This window comes from Lycorma delicatula, chromosome 1 (assembly GCF_047948215.1).
Source record: "Lycorma delicatula isolate Av1 chromosome 1, ASM4794821v1, whole genome shotgun sequence".
Classification (NCBI taxonomy): domain Eukaryota; kingdom Metazoa; phylum Arthropoda; class Insecta; order Hemiptera; family Fulgoridae; genus Lycorma; species Lycorma delicatula.
The window spans coordinates 325,172,138-325,193,818 of NC_134455.1; the positions used below are offsets into that span (position 1 = coordinate 325,172,138).

General features: G+C 28.0%; 2 protein-coding genes across 3 annotated transcripts in view; both read right to left on the reverse strand.

Annotated features, from left to right (window-relative positions):
- The window catches only part of LOC142334215 (uncharacterized), a 163,695-nt gene that overhangs the window by 53,494 nt on the left and 88,520 nt on the right, over positions 1 to 21,681 (reverse strand). The window lies entirely within an intron of this gene.
- LOC142318369 (carboxypeptidase B-like) lies at positions 1,723 to 19,952 on the reverse strand. 2 transcript variants are annotated; one of them, XM_075354952.1, is made up of 7 exons: positions 19,701 to 19,952; positions 18,538 to 18,723; positions 14,857 to 14,979; positions 10,668 to 10,856; positions 7,898 to 8,256; positions 2,774 to 2,957; positions 1,723 to 2,115 (listed from the first exon to the last, which is right to left on the reverse strand). In XM_075354952.1, exons 1-7 carry the CDS (start codon positions 19,909 to 19,911, stop codon positions 1,940 to 1,942), a joined length of 1,428 nt encoding a protein of 475 aa, XP_075211067.1. In that variant the 5' UTR covers positions 19,912 to 19,952; the 3' UTR covers positions 1,723 to 1,939. The 2 variants fall into 2 exon arrangements, with proteins under 2 accessions (XP_075211067.1, XP_075211068.1); XM_075354953.1 differs by lacking the exon at positions 14,857 to 14,979 and having other exon boundaries at positions 1,725 to 2,115; positions 19,701 to 19,948.

The following is a 21,681-nucleotide window of genomic DNA, read 5'->3' on the forward strand; positions in this document are numbered from 1 at the left end:
AAAACATTATCTGATGGTTTATCAAATTGAAATTTTGTTTGTATTTATATGTTATATTTTTCTAATGTATTTAATTTTATTATATATAATTATAAATAAATATAATTATTATTTTATTATTATTTAAAAATAATAATAATAAACAATCCATGTGGAATTTATAAAATTAAATGTAATGGTTGTGATGATATTTATCTAGGAAAAAAAACAGTAGATTTTTTAAAACTAAATTGCTTGAACATTACAGAAATTACAAAAATAATAAATTGAGTTTATCTAATATGACAGACCATCTAATAAACGATAAACACTATATTTCTGATATTAACTCAAATTTATAAATTAATAAAATGACATAAAAGTAAAATAAATTTGAAAATATTACATATATTATTATTACAAACAAAATTTCAATTTAATAAACCAACAAACAGCGTTTGAGGCAGACTGCTTACTGTGGCATATAGCAGCACTCATATAATAAATTGATTTGCAATTTTCATTATTTTAGCATTTTTAATACATAGTTAATTAATATTTTAATGATGACTGAGGATGCTGGATCCTGCAAAAGTACTTTCATGATAAAATTAAGTAAGGTATGTCTAATCTCAACATTATGAACTTGATGGTTTATAACAGAATTTAAAATATAATTTAACAATACAGAGGAATAATATGAATCTTAAAGAGATTAATTTCAGTAAAATAATATATTACATATAGATTAATATATATATTTAAAATCAATTCTTTTAAGAATCATACATCACCTCTGTACTATATATAAATATATTTATTTTATTAGATCAACCAAAGTACAGAATAAATAAAGTAACATGACTTACCTTATTCCACTATACATGCAGGAGCATTTTCACAATTTACTCGCACCATCAGCTGCATTATAAATTCATATAGTCATCTCAAACTAAATCATAAACTTTATAAAATATAATAACATATCATGCATTTATTTATTTTATTTAAAATCTTTAATCTTCTTTATTTTAAACTTTTATTCAGTTAAATTAAAAATTAATACAATATTTAAAAATATGAAAAATTAATTAAAATTAACATTAATAATTAAATTGTAAAACTTTTTACATATGTAAAGATATTACATAAGGCATAAAATCAGGTTAAAATTAAAATCAAAATAAATATAGTAAGTAAAGCAATTATGCATGTTTTCCATTTAACTGAACTTACTTTACTATACTTGATTTTATGCCTTGAAATCACATTTTTACATATGTAAAATTAAATTTTTAATTTAACTGAATAAAAGTTTAAAATAAAAAAGGTAAAAAGATTACAGGTATTTAAATTTTAAATAAAATAAATAAATGAAAGAATGATATGTTATTATATTTTATGAAATTTTTTATGTAATTTGAGATGAATATAAAATTCAGCTCATGATGCAAGTAAATCGTGAAAGTGTTCTTGCATATATAGCAGATAAGTCATCCTACTTTAATTATTGTGTACTTTAGTTGTAAATCTAATAATAATATAGATATATATTTGGATACAGGATTTTTGTATTTGGATATAGGAATAATAAAATAAAACAAGTATACAAAAAATACCATAAAATTTTTTTGGATATGAAATCACAGTTTCATTTCTAACAACTATATCTAAATGCATAAAATTGATCAACATAAATAAAAATGAGTACTTAAATAAATAATAACAAATCATTTGTATAATGTAATATAATTAACCATTTATTTTATTATCTATAAAATAAAAATAAATATATTATTTCTATAAGAAAATACAGAATGCAAGTTAACTAATACTAAAACATTATCACAATATTTTATTTTGTACATTACCTAATCATGTAAAAAAAATACCAAGAAATTTTTTAAAAAATCAATGAAAACAACAAAAGTATTATTCTAAAATTACAAATCTGATTTCATTAAGTTAATTTGTTGACTTCTTCTGCAATAACTTTAATAGCACCCAGTGATTCTTTTCCACATGGTTCAATAAACTGTGCAGGCAAAACAAATCCATATCTTCCATTATCTCTCAGTTCAATTGTGTATGAATACTTGATTCCAGCAACTCCTTTTGCCCAATCATCAGCTCCACCTAGACCAGTTACAGAGCATACAGTACATAAAACAGTGTGATAAATTACAACTTGAAAACCGTAAAAGATATTTGTTTACATTTCATTAATTATCTTATATTAATTTAAAACATTTTTATTTTTATTAATAAAATTATCAATAAGATGTGTCAAGTTTAGCCAAATTACAAAGTTACTAAATTTTCTGTATCATATAGAAAGAAGTAAGTTCTCAGTCAGTGAAAGAACTTCTGTAATCATTTTAATTAATTACTCAGAACAATAAACAAACCATACCTCTTCGTGTAACAGTATAGAATTAAAGGAAAAATTATCATTATATTGCTGAAAAAGTCTTTCTAATGTTCAGTAATATTTTATTTATAAAAAAAACCTTTTTTTTAGAGTTTAGATTAGGCAAAATTAGTGTAAAATTTACACGTATTCCCATTCAGAATTTCATCCCTCCCAAGAGTATAAGCTTTGAAAGAAAAGTAGTTTTCTGTCAAATCATATGTCTTCTGATAAAGATTTCACTACTACATCTACATGACATTAAAATAAATATACTTTATTTCAAAGTATATAATAAAACAAACTTTTTTTTTAATGTACCAAATTTAATTTGATACATTTTACTTAAATAAAATAATAATAATAATAATAATGCATCTATACCTGAAGCTGAATAAAGAGTTGAAGCACTATTGCCAACAGTGTAAGCGGGCCCACCGGCATTCTGAATTGCAGCAGCTGCTTTTCTTCCAACTCTATCTAGATCAGCATAATCTGGAGGGACTCTTGCTGAATAACCCCAAGGGTACAATATATACTGGCCGTAACTGTGGAATGTAACAAAGGCCTGAAAAACAAAACCAAAATACAGTAAATTTTAGATTTCACTAAAGGTATTAGATTAGAAATCTTATAACTCATCCTTTAAACAAATCAATTTAAGAACTTTTATAACAATATGGTCAATTAGAACTACCATAATGAATTCTTATTTTTAATATGTGTAATAAAAAACCATTTTAAATAAATAAAAATGTTAAAAGGCATTTTATTATAATTTGGTCAGATTTTTTTAGCAAATAATAAAGAAAATAAAAAACCGTTTAAATTAAAAAACTACAAGGAGCTTAAGACAAATAAATACTTTAGCTTCAATTTTATTTTATTTCTTGTACACATAATCCTGCCTCTCAAAGTAGAAAGTTATGATTAATAATATATGCTATGAGAAACAAACATTAGGAAACAGAAGAGAAATTTTAAAGTTTACAGCAAAGTAATTCACAAATTACTAAAAATTAATAAGAAAGTTAGATACTTCATGAAGTTAATTTGTAAAAAGTAAATTTTAAGAAAAGAAGCAATAAATGGTAAGATTTAAAGGAAATGTAACATCTTCATACAAATTTCACAAGAAGGTAAAACAAGTGAACATTCCAAACTATCAAGATTACTCTACACAATATTTAACAAACACATATTTTTATTATCTCTTTATGTGCAAAACTTATTGTGACATTTGTCAAGGAGAATGAGACCAATATTTTTTTTAGAAACTTGTAAATAATGAAAAGTGTTAAAAACGTTTTACACAGACAGACTGTCATCACTCTGTTACAAGAGAATGAGAGGAACAACTCTAAGTTGCCAACATTCCAGTATCACTTTTCATACTACTCATTTCAAAATGAATCTCCTATAAGTTTTTCAGAAGACAGGCTTATTTCTAGGAAGGGTTTGTGGTTCTGTAACCATGGTCCCCTGACCTAACTGATCTGGTCTTCTTTTTATGGGGTTTTGTAAAGAAAAAATTTACCAAAACAACTTCAAACTCCATCTAGATTAACTAAAGACAGCAGTTCCACTGCAATAAATAAAATTGCACTTAAAATGGATTACACTTGTTGAGAAAAGTATCTTCTCAATGATGAATTTTATGCAAAAGACTTTTTAAGAAAATGGAACCACATTCTGAAAATTTTGTAGATGGCTGTTGTGTGGTCTACGGAATTTTTAATTAAAGAGTCAGTCTAATATGAAAATAAATATTAATAAAATAAATATTGTGAAATTATGAAATTGTAAAATACTTTTAAAATAAATCAACCTATAAAAAGATTTGAGAAATGAAACAATAAGAAAAATCCAAATTTTTCTTATTACAAAATTCAAATTTATGTATGACTGCAGTCATCGATAACAAAAAAAAAACCACAGCAGTCAACTAATTTTCAAGCAGCAAATCTAGAAAATTAATATATCTACGTGTAAAATGAATAACATTTACCCTTACACTAAAAAAAATGTAAGTTACCATTAAATTCATTACCTAAAAAAAGTAAAAGAATTGAAATAAATATGTCACTAATTAATAATCTGAAAATACTCAGAATGACCCACAGATATGTCATCAAACCCCAAACTTGAATCTTCTCTGAGAAATCTTCAAAAATCCTCATTTATTCCTTAATTCAGGAACTTTCTTAGGTTATTACTCACAAAAGAATCAATTTGGAGGTCTGTTGAAGATATGGTCTCTATATCTGTGGACCACTCCAAGCTGACCCAATCTGTTCAGTAGAAAGTTTAAATGGACTGGAAATAGGTTTTGAACACAGATTTTACCTGTAATAAGAAAGGAAACAAAAAACAAGGGAGTTGGGAGAAAAAAAGGGGGCTCAAATGACCTCTTTAAATCAAGATAGGATTTTAGCCAGCTTTTTAAACCATTAATTTGTAAAAATAATACTGTGAAGAGCACAGGTTCACTAGAATTTTAGCCAATTTCTTTAAATAAATGACTTTATTTTGGATTAATAATGTGGCCGAACAGCAAGGGACCACTAGTTTTAACTAAAAACAATTATTATGACTATGTTGTATTTTTTTTATTACTTTTACAATAAGCATTAATGTTGGCTAAAAAAGTCCAATACAAATGATTAATGAGAACTATTAAAAGCATATGCTCCTTTTCTAAGTCTTTTGTTGATATATTGTTGCTGCTTAAGGCTCAGATAAAATCTGAGTCAATCTTAGAAAGTTTAATAGCATCTTTTTTCTTCACAAATTTTCTTTATATGAAGAAGCTGGCTTTATACATATTAAATGGGTCTGTCTAAAACAAAACTGGTCAAAAATGAACACAACACAGAAACTGAAAATATAATAAAAAGCTTTAAATAAAAGACATTAGCATCTTGTTTTAGAAACACTTGCCTGAAATACAGATCGCAGTAGATCAATTTGTTGATTCCAAAAAATGAAGTAAAGTGTCATGCTCTCTGCATGACATAAAATTCTATTATCAGTACACTCTGCCTTGCAAAATTATAAGCTGTATAATAGAATATATGATATATACATATAGAGTGATTCAAAACTACACAACAATCTCTTGGTAGCTGATTTTATAGCTAAAAATAGGAAAAAGGATCATATTAACATAGGTCCAAAAACACGTTATTAGCAAGTTACGACTAGCAAAAGATTTAGCTTGCATTTCAGTTCCGCCCTGGTGAAATGAAGATTTCCTGAAATTCTGGGAAGGTAAATTAAGGAGCAGTTGTTTCTTTTAGTTTTTGACCTGAAAACATTACAAAAAATGAATCCCAGAACTGTACCTCCATTAATTTTAAAGATATCTGATGTAAAACACAAAAACTGGGGGTAAAAAATAACATGTTTTTTTGGGTTTAACGTAAGAAAACTTTATTAAATGGTTAATTAAGTTGTAATTTTTTTTAAATCAGAAATTAAGAAAATTTAATTCAGAAAATATTCATGTAAATTACTTATTCAAAAACTGAATGCAGGATATTGAAATTTAACTTTATTAAAAAAACAAAACAGACTGAATTGTGAAAAAAACATTTAACAGCATAACTAATTTTGTCCATAGATTGTAAATAACAGCTGATAATTTATTTATTTACTACTTTTTTATCAGAATAAATAAATTTTTTTCATAGACTGGCAATATCAGCTGATCAACAATTAACTGTTTGCAAATATGTATTCATTTGAAGAGTATATGGACGTGATTGTAATTTACGGTAAAGTAAACAAGAATGGTTTGGCTGCAATTCAAGAATACTGTGATACTTATCCATATCGAAGAGCACCTGATCGCAAAAATGTTGAAACTGGAGAGATAAGAGAAATCGGTAGTTTTAAACCAAAATGAGTAAATACTGATCATCAATGAAGCATGAGAAACCAAAATAATGAACAAGCAATAATAAATGTTGTACAATTATCGCCAACTACAAGCACCAGATGGGTAACACAACATTTAAATATTTTACAATCAGGCATATGTTGGGCACTTCATGAGGCACAGCTGGTAACACGGGTACAAGACTTATTACTGCATGATCAAGATAAACGGAAGATCTCTGCCAATGGTTAACTAGAAAATGGGTATGAAATTGCAATTTCCTTCATCGTATTCTGGTAACTGATGTATCATGCTTCACAAGAAATGGAATAGTAAATTTTCATAACACCCATATTTGGGTGGATGCAAACCCACATGAGACTGTGACGAGACATCTTCAACATACATTTTCAATTAATGTATGGTTTGGTGTTTTAGATGATAATTTGATTTGTACATTTTTCCTACCAAAGAGGCTTACAGGAGAAGCATACTTAAACTTCTTGGAAACAAACCTGCCCACCCTCTTGGAAGATAAGTCTTATGAAAGCAGATTAGAGATATGGTTCATGGACGACGGGACCCCTCCTAATTTTTCTAATAATGTAAAGAATCATTTAAATAATACATATAGTAGACAATGGATTGGTCAAAACGAACCAGTGAAATGGCCACCATGATCTCTCGACCTCATGTTGTCAAACTTTTTTCTATGGGGTAGGATGACGTCAATTGTTTATTCAAAACAGATTAACACACAAGAACAAAGGAATTGCATAACAGAAGCCACAGAAATTATTAAGAATACTCCTAACATTATGAAACGTGCTAGAAAACAATGGATTCGTCAAGCAAAATCACAAATTGAACAAAATGGGGGCCACTTCGAGCAACTTCAATAACGCCTTCACTAATTTTTAATATCATTTTTCAGTTTTCAAAGTTAAATTACATTTTATGTTAAAAGCTGTTTTCCACCTATGAACAAAATTAGTTATTTCATACTGTTAATTTTTTAATAAAGTTAAATTTCAATAATCTTTTTATTCAAATTAGATTTCAATTTTTCTTCAGTAATTTACATGAATCTTTTCATAATTAAATGTTTTACATTTCTAATTGAAAAAAAATATAACTTAATTAGCCATTTAACAAAGTTTTCTTACATTAAATCCAAAAACGTGTTACTTTTTACCCCCAGTTTTTGTGTTATCTATAGTAAGTCAGATATCTTTAAAACTAATGGAGGTACAGTTTTGGGCCCATTTTTTGTAATATTTTCAGGTCACAAGCCAAAACAAAATAAACTTGCTCTTAATTTATCTTCCCAGAATTTCAGAAAGTCTTCATTTCACCGGGGGAACCGAAATCCAGGCGAAATCTTTCACTAGCCGTAACTTGCAAACAAAGCATTTTCAGGCCTATATTAATCTAAATGTTTTTCCTACTTTTAGCTATAGATCAGCTCCTAAAAGATTGCCATACAGTTTTGAATCGCTGTGTATATATATATACACACCATCTATTAATTGAAAATTATTTTTATCATATATATAATGATAAAAAGCATTCTCATGAACAATAAATATTTTATAATTAATACTGATAATTAATGCCTTCATAATTACCTTCAATTCGCTCTTTTTTGAGAGAATAAAATTGGAAACAGCTTTAGTTTCAGGTTCTGAGAATGCACTAGATCCAGCATAAATTTCTTTGCATGGCTGTTTACTTGAACCAGCACCACCCCACTTATAACCCCAGTTACGGTTTAAATCTGTGCCAGTGCAAAACCCATTGTTTCTTCTATTTTTCCTCCACAATCGATCAACTGTGTGTGAATATTCATATCCATCTGGATTAATGATGGGTGCAATATAAAAATCTATTCCTGATATAGATGACGAATGTGCAGCTCTATTTTCAACTAACTCATTGACAATATATGAAACTGTAGCTGGTGAAATCCACTCTCTGGCATGAGTTCCTGAAATATTTCAGAAACATAAAAAAAGATAATAATTACTCCTCTTTAAATTTATTATTTGAATGTTCATTTAAATCAAGAATATAACTGTAAAAATAAGAAAACATTACTCTTTACACAATTACTACACGATAGTGATAATATAAATTAACTACGGAGACTTTTTAAAGTAGTTCGTAATAATTCAACACAAAGAGTAACTGTAATTTCACATCATTCTATTCTTTTTTAAGATATTACATAAAAGTATGATCTTAAAAAATTATCTCTCTCCAATAAAAAAAAGCATAGTTTGTTGTCTCTATGTGATCAAAAACAGCTGATGTGTTTGTTTGCTGTGTGCTCATATTTTTATTTTGAATGAAGCGCACAAACGATTCATTCATTTGAAAGATTTATACTTCTTGAACGATTCTTTCATTTGAGCAATTTATCTAAAATTATATTTGTGTTTTGGGGATAAAAAAGGAAAACATTGGGGTTGGAGCTGTGTTAAAAAATCGTATATATATAAATGCAAAAGTTTGTCTATTTGCAACAGCATCATGTGAGAACCAGCCAACCGATTGTTCTCAAATTTTTTTCAGGATACATTTGTGTTATCCCAAGAGGATTTTAAACCACAGATTGAGGGCCTCACTCCCTCAGAAGTTAATTTGTGAGTTAAAGATATTCATTAAAGAAAAAAGTATTCTTTTACTTCATTATTATTATTATTATTATTATGAAGTAAAATGATTATTTTTTCTTTCTTTAATGAATATCTGTAAAAAATATTCAATATTCTAACAACCATGAGGATACTGAATGCATTAGGATCCAGGGGACAAAGCCCTTGGTCTAGACAGTCGGGCAAGTGAAGCAAGCCTTGACCGTTAGTAATTACTCATAATCTGTTTTCTTCAATTTCACATCAAAGAAATGGGTCCTATAATAAAAGTATGTATTTTCATTTTTATGAGATGAAGACTGATTACATTAGTTTTAAGGATCATTATTTTAATTACCACAAATTCTTGTGTGTAAGTCAAAGATTTTACAGTTTTTTAAAGATCAGCATTTAATTAGAATTTTCAAATGTTTCAAGGTTAGTGCATTAAAATAAAAGAAAAAGTAGGAATAATTTAGTATAATAAAAAGAATAATAAGTACCATATTAATAAGTAAAAGGATAAATTATATAAAGAATTAATTATTATAAGTAACTAATAGAATAATTTATTTATATTCTTATAACACTTGTACTGTACTCCTTACAAAAGAATTAACTGCACAGTTATATATACACTTCACTTAGAAGAAAACTTAGTCTAAGGTATCACACTAAACCTTTTTTTTTCCTGATTTATTTAAAATACAATTAAAAGATTTCCTTTTACAGAAAAAAAATTACACTCTTACAGAAAAAGGATGTCTTAATACATGGCCCCAGACAGGCTATGAATTAAGGACACCCCGGTTTAGTTAAATTGGTAATATAAACGTAGAATGTAAAAACTTTAGCAGAAAATAAAAATTAACATATAAATGTAACTGAGGGTGTAGGTTGTAAATATGTTCAAGGCAAAAGATTAGTAGAAAAGAGAAAGGAATGGAGAATAGCATCAAACCAGTCAACTCACCAATGCTCTAAAAACTAAAGAAGTTCCTTCCAACTAAATAGATGATGTTTATTTTTCAAAAAACTTACAACTGCTCTTAGATGGGCTGTAGATTTACTTAAGGAGATCAGTTACTGCTGCATGTTTATTAGTAATAGACTGCTTACATTATTTGTAAGATGCCTCGATCTGAGATACTGCGATTGGAGTAGGCACCTACAGCCTGCTTGGAGAGAGCCTAGGAGTCATTCACATATTGCGGTTCCTCCAAGAATGAGATCTTTCTTTCTCATTTCACCTACATGTTTTAATCATTATTGATCCCTTCTTCTTTATTTTGAATTCTGTAAGTGTCAATTGTACTCTGCTAGATACATACAAAAGATAATAGAAACCACATATGTGTATTGTCAGTGTGATCTAGTAGGGGAGTTGATAGAACAGATCAAGACTGTTTCCCTGTCCAGACTTATAGACTCAGCTGTAAGACTTATTGTGCAGCCACAGGACTGCACAATAAGTCTTACAGGTGAGAAGTCAATTAAGTAAAGTCAGGATAGATGACTATAACTTTTATAACATAAGTGCTAGTTTGATCATGATGTAAACCTAATGTTAACAAAAATCTTAGTCTTTCCTAATATCAGAAAAAAAGAGTCAATCTTCATAAAATATTAGATGAAACTGATATTTGAAAATATGAAAAATATAGAGAAATTTAAAAAGCGATAAATTTACTTGTCCTTTAATATCTATTTGGAAAAAAATTACGAAAAATTAAAGAATATGCACAGATTTAAAACAATATACCTCCATCAATCCACATTGCTTTTGCACCAGGTTGCCCAGACGATATTTTTATTACTTTTATTGAACGACCTTCAACAGAATTTCCAATATCAATAATAGAAACTAGATCTGGAAAATTATTTTGCAGATAATTCATATAATCCTGATGATCACTGTATCGATGATATCGCTGCCAAGTTAGTCTATAAGCTGTAATTTACGAAAATATAATGTAAATCAAAGTAGTACAAATAAGAAGTAAAATTTTTTTTAATAGAAATTAGGTAAAAATTATTATTTTTATTTTTTAACATAACTTTAAATTAAACAATATTTTAAGATTCATATTTTTAATTAACATACAAGAATCTTTACAAATTCCATTTATTAATCTATAATCAAATTTTAATTAATATTTTTAATTTGTTTAATTTTTAATGTAATTTTGATAAAATCATATGTTGTAAGAAATCATACAAAACTAATCACAGGAAAACCAAAGGATGATCTTGTTGTTTATCATTTCAACAAAGTATTTTAAATTAAAAAACTGAATATTTTTATTATTGCTAAAAAAAGAAGTGATCAATACCAATGACCAATCTATCTTAAATATGCTTGTTATGAATGTTCACGTTGCTGAATTTATGAATACAAAAGCAAAAAATATTCTCAATGACAGTCTGCATGTATAAAGTTCCCTAGTTCACTGAGTAATCTAAATCACTCAACTGAATTATTGTCTCCATTTCCATTTAAGAGAATGCACAAATTGAATTAATAAAATCATTCAATTGCTACACTCATTTATTCAATTGCTTTGCTTTTTATTGCTTCACATTTTAACTTTTTTACATATAATTTTTTCAGTTTCATTAAACAAACAAAATCATTTATATTAACATGCACATGCAGACAAAAAGCAAACAAACACGTAACTGCATGCCTGTATAGGTATAAATCTACACACCTTTATTATCAAATATCAAATTTACTGATCTACTGCAATAAGTAAATGTTCGATTATACTGGTGTAGATATTTCTTTGATTTTTTAATGAAAAAAGAATAATGAAACTGTCAACCCTCATAACAAGTAATATGAGCAACTTGAATGAAAACTTTGCATCATTAAATTAAATCAAATCTTTCAAACATTATTAAAAAAGGGATAAAGTGAGGTTAAAATTCAAAGCTGGATTTACAAGAACATTACAAACAAATAACAGATAATTTTAGTTAAATACCAAACTAGGCAATTTCAGCCAAAATTCAACCTAATTTCTCTACACCCACAACAGATATAAAAATTATTTAAATATAAAAATTAATAATGTACAAATTCTTACGCGTGTGCACATGCATGCATGTGTGCATATGCAAATTCTACATATAACATGAAAACTTATGACTGACTATATTAATTAGTAAAAATCTAAAACTAAATGCACATTTTGACTGCTAAATAGTCATCATCAGTAAACACGCAAACTGAGAATTTACATAAGTAGAAAAATATAAAACAATCAAAATAAATAAACACTAATCATAATAATTAATAGAATAAGAATAATCATTGAACATTATAAAAGGGTATTTCTATCCATGTTTATAAAATAAAAATAAAACCAACTTTGACAAAGAAGTTATACTCTGTATCTGGTAAATCAATCCAAGTTAAAGGTAGGAAGTCAGCTAAAAAACTGCCTAAACCACATCTCCCCATTCAGACATCCATTCAGGCTTAGAAAGGTAAACTTAGAAGCACCTAAGAGAGCTTTATGGGAGCTTATAAAAAAGCTCAACTAGAAAGGTTTAACTTTAAAACTCATTTAAGAGGTTTTAAGCTTAAAACCTCTGTAATATGACTGGTTAACCAAATGAGGAGATATGGTTTGGACAATTTTTAAGCTAACTTAACACTTTTGACATGAAGTCCCTATATAACACTGCACAACCTTTTAGTTAACACTTAGTTTTAACCTTAGTTTTATTTTTACTTCACAAACAATGCTAGTAATAGAGTAATTTTACAGTTTCATGAATGTTGACTATTTATTTGTTTCTACTTATTTATTTTTTGTAAATTTTTATTTAACATTTCTTTCAACATTTTTTTATTTTCTTTGGTGATTTTCCTTATGTCTACTGATGTTCACTGTTTAAGAGCAGACATGCACGTCTAATTATATTTTTTGTTTGTGAATAGTTTTCAAAACTTTTTTATTCACAAATTTAATAAAAATTATTATTATGCTGTTAATGCACACAATCTACCTAGTACTGTAGGATTTCTCCAGTTAAAGCCAAACTATTACTTTTTTCTGTATATTTTTCTCTTGTAAAATATATAAACAGACTTAGATTTAGTAGAAAAACCACTTATTTGATTTTAAAACCAGTATTTGATTTTTGTCCCTAATGCAATCTGGAAATGCCAGTCTTCCTCAAATCAATCTCATGTCCTGCACTCTCTTTCAAGCAAAACTTTTTACAGGCAAAATTTTTTTCCAAATAAAAAAAGTTATTTTTTTATCTTATTCCCTCCTCCAATAATAAATAATCTCCAATCTTTTTTTCATCTCATCCTAACTTATTGTATTCCTTCCCAGCAATTTTTTAACTCAGTTAAGATTTTCACTATTTGATGTCGAACAGCTTCAGAGTATTTAAATTTCTTCCAATCCTGTTGTAATACAATTTTCAATCATATCTTTTGGTGTATGATGTAAGCAACATATTAATATCACCTTGTACAATCATTGGTACAAGCATGTTGCAACTAATAACAATCTGCATCACACAACATTCTGCATTATGTATTCAACATCTTCAATCGCATCAACAGGGCTGAGACAAATCTTTTTTGATAACAATCTTTTATAATACACTTCCAATAATAATTAAATATAAGTTTAACTTGTTCCTATAGACTCATCGTGAATCTTTGCCTCTGAAAATATATTGCCAACCACAATCCTCTAGTATATGCCATAAAATCAATATCATCACAAAGTGATATCTTTTATACTGCTGTTTACTCCGTCATTCTTCTAATCACACTTCATCATTACATAATTCTCAGTTGGATTCAATTCTTCACTACTACGATTTATTGGCTTTTTTTTTTATCTATCCTAATAATCATATGACAAGCTCTTGTCTTTTATCTTTAAAGTTTTCATGTATTAGTAAGCATGTTTGTAAATTGACCTAGTCAACCAATCCTTGACCGACCTTTCTATCAAGGAAGAAAGTATTATACCCTTCATAACAATATAGAAACCCAAAAAGAATGTAATAATGATACCAAAAACACTAATTTACTGATGTCAACAAATAAAAACAAACCTGATAATAAGTATTTAAAAAAGAAAAAAAAATCTATATATATATATATATATATATATATATATATACGTATAACATGTAACAGTATATATACCTCTAATAAAAAAGTACTAATAATTTTGGTTAAAAAACAATGGAAAAATTTTTTAAAAATACAAAAATTCAAAAGAACCTCACATAATTGTAAAATCCTCTGTATTAATTTAAAAATAAAACCTATCTATCTACAACCATTAACTATACTCAGAACTTTAAAAGATATCCAGTGTAAAATGTAGACAAAACAGACACACAAGTCAGTAACACTCCCTCACTGTACTGTAAAAAATGATACTTAAGGAAAGAAAAGATTAGCAAAATACAGTGAATACAATGAATAAGTCTAACAGGTGAAAAATGCATATCAGGTCAGCAGGAAAAATAGGACATAGCACAAGGAAGAATACTGTAATATTATGGAAGCAAAAAAACAATCTATTGAAAGCATTCAACATTTAAATTGCAGTAAGCGATAAAAAAGTTACATAAATTAAAAAATGCAATAGAAGAAAACACACTTTAATGAAGTGCTAAAATGGCATGAAAATGTGTGGTTGAAACATGCACACATTAATAAAGTAGAACAGAAAAAAGGTAAAACGAGAATAGATCAAATAAGACCAGACAAAATCTTAATAATTCATGCAAAACATATAAAAGACCAGACAAAACCTTAATAATACAAGCAAAACATATAAAAATGGTAGATCATTTAAAAAAATAATAAATTTTAACAAGCATTTAATGAATAATTAGGTAATAATTAAAGTGAAACGTGTATTTATAAGATATGCAATCCCTGTAACCTGATCCAAGCTCACCCTTATTGTTATTCACATAATTATCATTATTATAATTAATATAACTCTTCCTGGTCTTCAGCTTAAATCTGTAGTAGACATATGTCGGTTTAACCCAGATATCTCTGCGCCATTCACTTTTAACTGCAGCATAAGATAATTTCCTCAGTGCCAATCAACTCTAACAATCTAACCTGGTAAAATAAATGATTACATCTGTCGACTGAATGTGATTTATTTCTTACTATGAAACAAATATTTGAAAAAAAACATATTATAATTTATAACTTTGCTATAATATTAATTGAACTTAATTATTTACTTTAATAAATAAATGTATTTATTTTACAAACATTAAGCAGTAAGAAAAGCACGTTATAAAATGCTCACCAGTTCAAACTGGCTGAATGAAAAAACTTAAATTAAGACAAAGGATCAGAAAAAACTTGTATGCAAGCTGGAAGCACACGAAGGACTGAGAATAAAGGTTTATAAGTTGTAAAAAGATCTATGAAAGATTTGAAGAACTTGGATGACCAAAGTAATCCACTGAATAATACCAACCAAACTGGAAACTATACATCATATTTGTTATTTTTTTTTACTTAATGTAAATTTTAAAAACCTAATAACATTCCCAATTTAATCATCAGTCTAAAACTTCACACAACTGAATCTCTATTGGAAACAACAAACCAACAAACCAACAAACCGTTTCAAAAACAATTTCTCAAAAAAAAAATTATATATAATTTTGTGAGAACAGAATAAAAAAATTTCAGAAAACCAGAGATAACCCCTAAAAAAAAGCAACCTTACAACCATGAATATCATAATCTTGAAAAGAATTATCCTTCAGAGTAAATATTGAATTCATATGAACTGTTCACAACATACACAGTATAACTGTCAACATAAGTAATATTTTAAATACTTATAATCTCATTACAGAGTTGTCCACCAAAGGATTTTAGTGTAAGAATGTGAAAATTGGTCTTAGCCAACTGTCTTTCAGAAATCCAGTGATGGGTTACCAGAAATTGGGAGATTTGACAATTTTACGGCTGAACTTGGTGAATGGCACCCAGAAAACTCTTACAAGAGAGTAAAATAATAATCATATGCAATACCTAGAAAGGTAGCCAGAGAAACTCTACCATTGCTGCCTTTGGTGATTATTTTACCCTCATGTGAGAGTTTCTCTTACATGGTAAACATAATTCATGGTTTGCTATAACAATGTTACCATATTTTGTCATCATGCAATTGGTAGATATCATGATGCAAAAAAATTATCATTTTATCATTAAACACCAAGGGCAGACATGGTCTTGTGAAACTAACTAAAACAAGGAGGATTTCATGCATCTTGGACTAAGTAGCAAATTCTCTGTCAACAGTTAGGATATTTAATTACAAGAGTAGTCGTATCTTGGGTAGTGTCTTATGATGATCATAATCTGGAAATTTCTCAGTGAAATTCAATAAATTTCTAAAATTATGTATAATCTGTACATGTAGTAAGTAAAATAAATAGCAATAAAGCAATAGCTTTTCACTAGTATGAATGAAATATGTGGTTTTTCTGTCTGCTCATAAAAATATTAGTAAAAAACAATGGTGAAGTAGAGAGGTGGCGCTGGGGGTTGAGATATGAAAAACTGTATTTATGGTCCGATTTGGCTCATATTCATTACATATATTGGTTACGTGAAAAGAAAAATTTTTGCAAAAGATGGACCCACTGGCAGTGCTGGAGTCGAGATATTTCAAATTCAAAAACTGTATTTATGGTCCATCTGGGCTCATATTCAGAATATATGTTACATGGAAAAAAATACCTCTGCAAAAAATGAACCCGCAGATGGCACTGGGAATGAGATATTTTGAAAAATTGCATTTATGATCTGATTTTCAGAATATATATTAGTTACGTGAAAAGAAATATTTTTGTGGAAAATGGTAAAAGGAAAACAGGGAGAAAGGAAAAAGGGGAAAAGGGAAGAAGAGAAAGGTTAAATTTTGTAAAGTTCCATAATGTTCAATTTTTTAATGTTTTTATCAAACTTTCATTTGTGTTCATCTAATCTATATATATTCTCAAATCTAGCAATGGCAAAGCATTACCGGGTCAGCTAGTAACTTATAAGCAACAAAATGATAGTGAAACTCAGAAATCAAGAAAAGGATGTGGTTATGAACGGGTCAGGCTGCCTTCCCAAACAGTTAAAAGAGTGCAGCTGTAACCCGTGAACTGGCTAACTTTTAATCCAACCAATTAGAAATTACATCCAGTTTGAGCAGTATTTCACTAACAACGATCCTAACCAGCCAGAATAACAGTATAACAATTAATGAAAATAACAATACGAACACATAAAAAAAGAAGAAATTTCTCCATTGATGATGTTACAGCAAATAACACTATTAATAATAAGAAATTTTAACAATTTTCTGATCGAAATCAAAAAGATAAATGTTTTTAAGAAAGAAAAGTCAATAATATCCTTCAGTTACTCGAAATGTCCATGTTATTACAGTAATACAGAATGATTTTCAGTACCTCCATAAAATTTCAAGTACCTTAGCCTGTGGAACTAAAATACTGTTTATATTTCAGACAATATTTTCAAAAAGTCATCTCACAATGAATTTGCTTGTTTATTAATACTACCAAAAACACTCGAAACTATAAACATACGATTCATAGACAGTACTGGTTTTTTAATCTGTAATTGTGCTCAAATCACACAGTAGATCAAGGTGATGGGAATATAGCAAAATTCCAGAACCTAAACTTTGAAGAGTCAAAACCTTCAGGTTTTGACCCTTAATTATACCCAGCTAAGTTTTTCAGTATGGATGAGGGTTAAAGGAATTTTTTATGTCAACTTCTTTTTGCTTAATTTTAGAACTTTTATGTATTTTTTCTTTTCACAAGCATTCTTCACTCTTCCATTTTTATGTGTACATGCATGCACAGTAAATATCTCATTAGAAGAGAGATTCCTTCCTAGTTTTATAATAGTAATATATTAGTATAGTTAAAATATGTATGCAGAAATCTAAAATTATGAAAGCTGTAATTCAATTCATCAAAAAACTACTGTTCTATAAAAAATGATCATAACTATACACAATGATCATAATACAAAAGTATGATCAAGTTTCTTCCAACATTGATATCTGTCAATTAACAGATGCCAAAAATGAGGAAAAATTAAAGAAAAAATTTTTAATTACTTTAGTATTCATCAATTTACCATAATCAATGCCACCCATACCATACTGTTAAGAAATATTTATATACAAATTTCTTATTTTGTTCCTATATACAAACGCGTGTAGGTACACACTCTCTCACTCCCTCTTTCTGTCTGTCACTGTCACACACATTTAATTTTTAGGTTCTCTTAAACGACAGTAATATAGAAAGAATTTACCATATCTATCAAAAAATTACACAAACTTTATAGATATATTAAGTAATATTAATACATAATCAGAACCTAACCTTTATCAGATTTTTATGACTAATGCAACTATGAAAGTAAAAATATAGGTGTTAGAAGTATCAATCAACCAACCAATAAACTAACATAATCAAAAAAATAAATAAATTTTAAAATGATAAAGTAAATAATAATAATAAATGCATCAATAATAAATTTACAGAATATATTAGGCATTAATAATAATTACGTTTGGTGCGATCTTCATTTTCTTCATTTATCTCAGGATTCTCATCTTGAATAGCTCTCTGAATATCTTGGATAACTATTTCAAATTTTGCATTATGTGAACTCAAAACATCGGATACTTCATTAATTTTGTCGCTTCGAACCATTATATCATGCACTGAAGTGTTAGCATTCCATTTTTCCAACACTGTTGGATAAAAAGAAAACACCTAATTAATACTTCTTATTTTAACTTTTCAATTATTATTTTTTTTTTTTATACTACAAATAAAATGTTATTTTTTGTTTAAAAGCAACATATTTATCATTATAACTTTTTTCAACACTGTGGGAGTGATTTTATCAAAAGGTACAACAGAATTTTAATTTATTTTAAATTTAAAAATTTTTATGAACATTGTTTCATCAGCTTAAATTTAAAAATCTGAAACAGATTGTTAAATGAATCATGTAACCTTTTAATAATGATAAGAACAAATAATAAAGTCAAAATGAACAGTTTAACTGTCATTTAAAACAGATTTAAGTGAACTGCTCCATTTTTAATACACAAATAAAGGAAGATCTCAGTTTGAACACTAAACATAATCACAATTGCTTTGCACACTATTTATTTATTTTGATTCACTACACGTATGTGAAGCTCATGCATGGGAATGTAAAAATAAATTTTATAGTAAATGAAAAATGTGTAAAGCGGTGATGAGCATTTACAACAATCACCGTTTGGAAGGCAGACTGTGGCGCTATCAGTGCAGGAATTTGAGATGATGAAGTTCAGTGAAACTGCTAATTCAATTTCATAATTTAAGGTAAAATATTTCACAATTTTTTTCTTTAATTACCTTACTGTTAATTTTGTGCTAATTTCAAAAGCAAATAATAATTATAAATCATCAAAGAAGTGTTTACTTTTTGTTCAATATTTTTGTTAGTTTATTTGAAGATGCTTCCATTTTTAATCAAAAAATTGCATGAAAAAAGGAATTTCTAAAATAATAGCTAAATTCAAATAAACGAATTTTTCATATATTGGTGACATTTACTATATCCTCAGTTTTTCAATTAAAGTCTCATTCAGTATAAATAAAGATAATAATGCTACAACATATATTTGATTATAATAATTGAAATATGAAAATTGAATTTATAAAAATTACTTACCACCAGATTCTTCTAGTTCGTCCAACTTTTTCTTCAGTTTTTCGTCAGCATCTCTAATACGTAACAACTGAGCACCGTTATACAAAACCTTCTCTTCTTTGGTTTCAGAACTCTGTTCGTCATTGTGATTGTTATCATTATTGATGGCAGCGACGTAGTTCAGTATGGCGAATAATGCGAAGAACCGAACGATCGCGGAGTGTATCGCCATCGTAATGAGCGGCCTGTGCGTCTGCAGACCTTTATAATGCAGCGATCAGCGCCTAGTATTATTACTATTATTACCTGCAGGCCGCTCCCGCCCACGCGTCCGCGGTAGTTCCTTCATTAAACAGTTTACAAAATACAGTAATTTCCATAAGTAGATTTTTACGTAATTAAAATTGGAAAAAAACATGAGAAAGGTAAAATTTACAACCTAGCAACACATATTTTACAGAATTTAAAAATGTAATCCACGTTACGTGAAAAATGACAAACGGAAAGGCTAAATAAGTATTATTTCTGCTGTTTTATACAACATCCACAGTAACAACGACATATTAAACGAGCAAATGCGGAATATAATAGGCTGCAGCATAACAAAAAATTAAAACCCCTACAACAGAATCTTAAATAAAGATTTTAATGTAAAATCTATAGATTGTATTGTCATTAGTCGTATCGTTAAGGACAAAAAAAAACAAAGAGGTCAATAACTTTCTAAATAAGTTTAAATTAAATAAGTTTTCAAAAAGCATCATTATACTTATAATCTGTTTAAAATAATTAAGACAGTTATGTTCATTAACTGCCGATGTACTATAATAACAGTAATTTTACAACCATTAAGTGTCGGCGTTAACACCTACACAAAATATACACAGTGATGTATAATACATGAGTACAACAGTTTGAGATATTTATAATAACAAAATCGTTAAAGAATCAATAAATGAAAAGCGTAATCAAAACGGAATATTTTCACATTGAAAAAAAATGAAAAAATGTTCACAGCCACAATATAGTTTGAATAACCACTTATTTTGTAAATTTATGATATTTTTCCCAATAATGAGTGTATTTTATTGTCGTACTTGCAAAACATATATAACATTTTATACGGATGTTGTTACAATATTATTGTTCTCATTTAAAACAAATGACACAAACAGAATAAATGAAACAGACAATAACACTCTAGGAATGAGTTCACAAAAATACAACACAATAAAAAATAACAGAAAAAAGGACTCGGCAAGTTGGAACGCCTATTTGAAAACGTTTGTATAACTGAAACTGCATAAAATTGTAAAAAATAATTAGTTATATTTTGGTACGATTGTAAGAGCACCTAATACTGATAGGAAAGTAAAAAACTGATACTCCTTGAAATGGTAAAATTCTAAAAATAAAAAAGATACTTTAAATTAAAAATGTAACCTTTCTTGGACAATATACATAGCCGCGAACGGTGTGTGTGTGTATGTGTGTGTGCGGAGAGAGAGAGGAGGGATACAAAATATAAACATCTATATTTCATAGTAGGCACGTTTGTATTTCTTGACGATATATTTGCACGACGAAACTTATTTTAGTGCTTGCTCTACGAAATAAACATTAAGTGTACGTAATCTTTCGATCATTTAAAACAAAAGTAATAAATATTTTTTCTCTTTTATTACCACTTCGTCCTTGCTTTTGCAGTATTTTAACGAATAAGATGAAATGATAAGCGCAAAAATTTCCTTGTAGAGAACCGAAGCCGAAACCGGGTAAACTAAGAACCCAGCATGCTAACTACTATATTAACTGGCAGGCCGGTTTATGTTAGTATTTCAAGCCGGTTCTGTGATCAGAAGCGCAGCGTGCTGCTTTTTGAAGAATCCGGCAGGAACACTATTTTAAGAGGTTGTATTTTTTCAACTGTTTTTACCTCGACGAGAACAAATTGCGCATTCTCTCACCCGAAATTTCAGGGAAATGATTCACTAAGATGCTG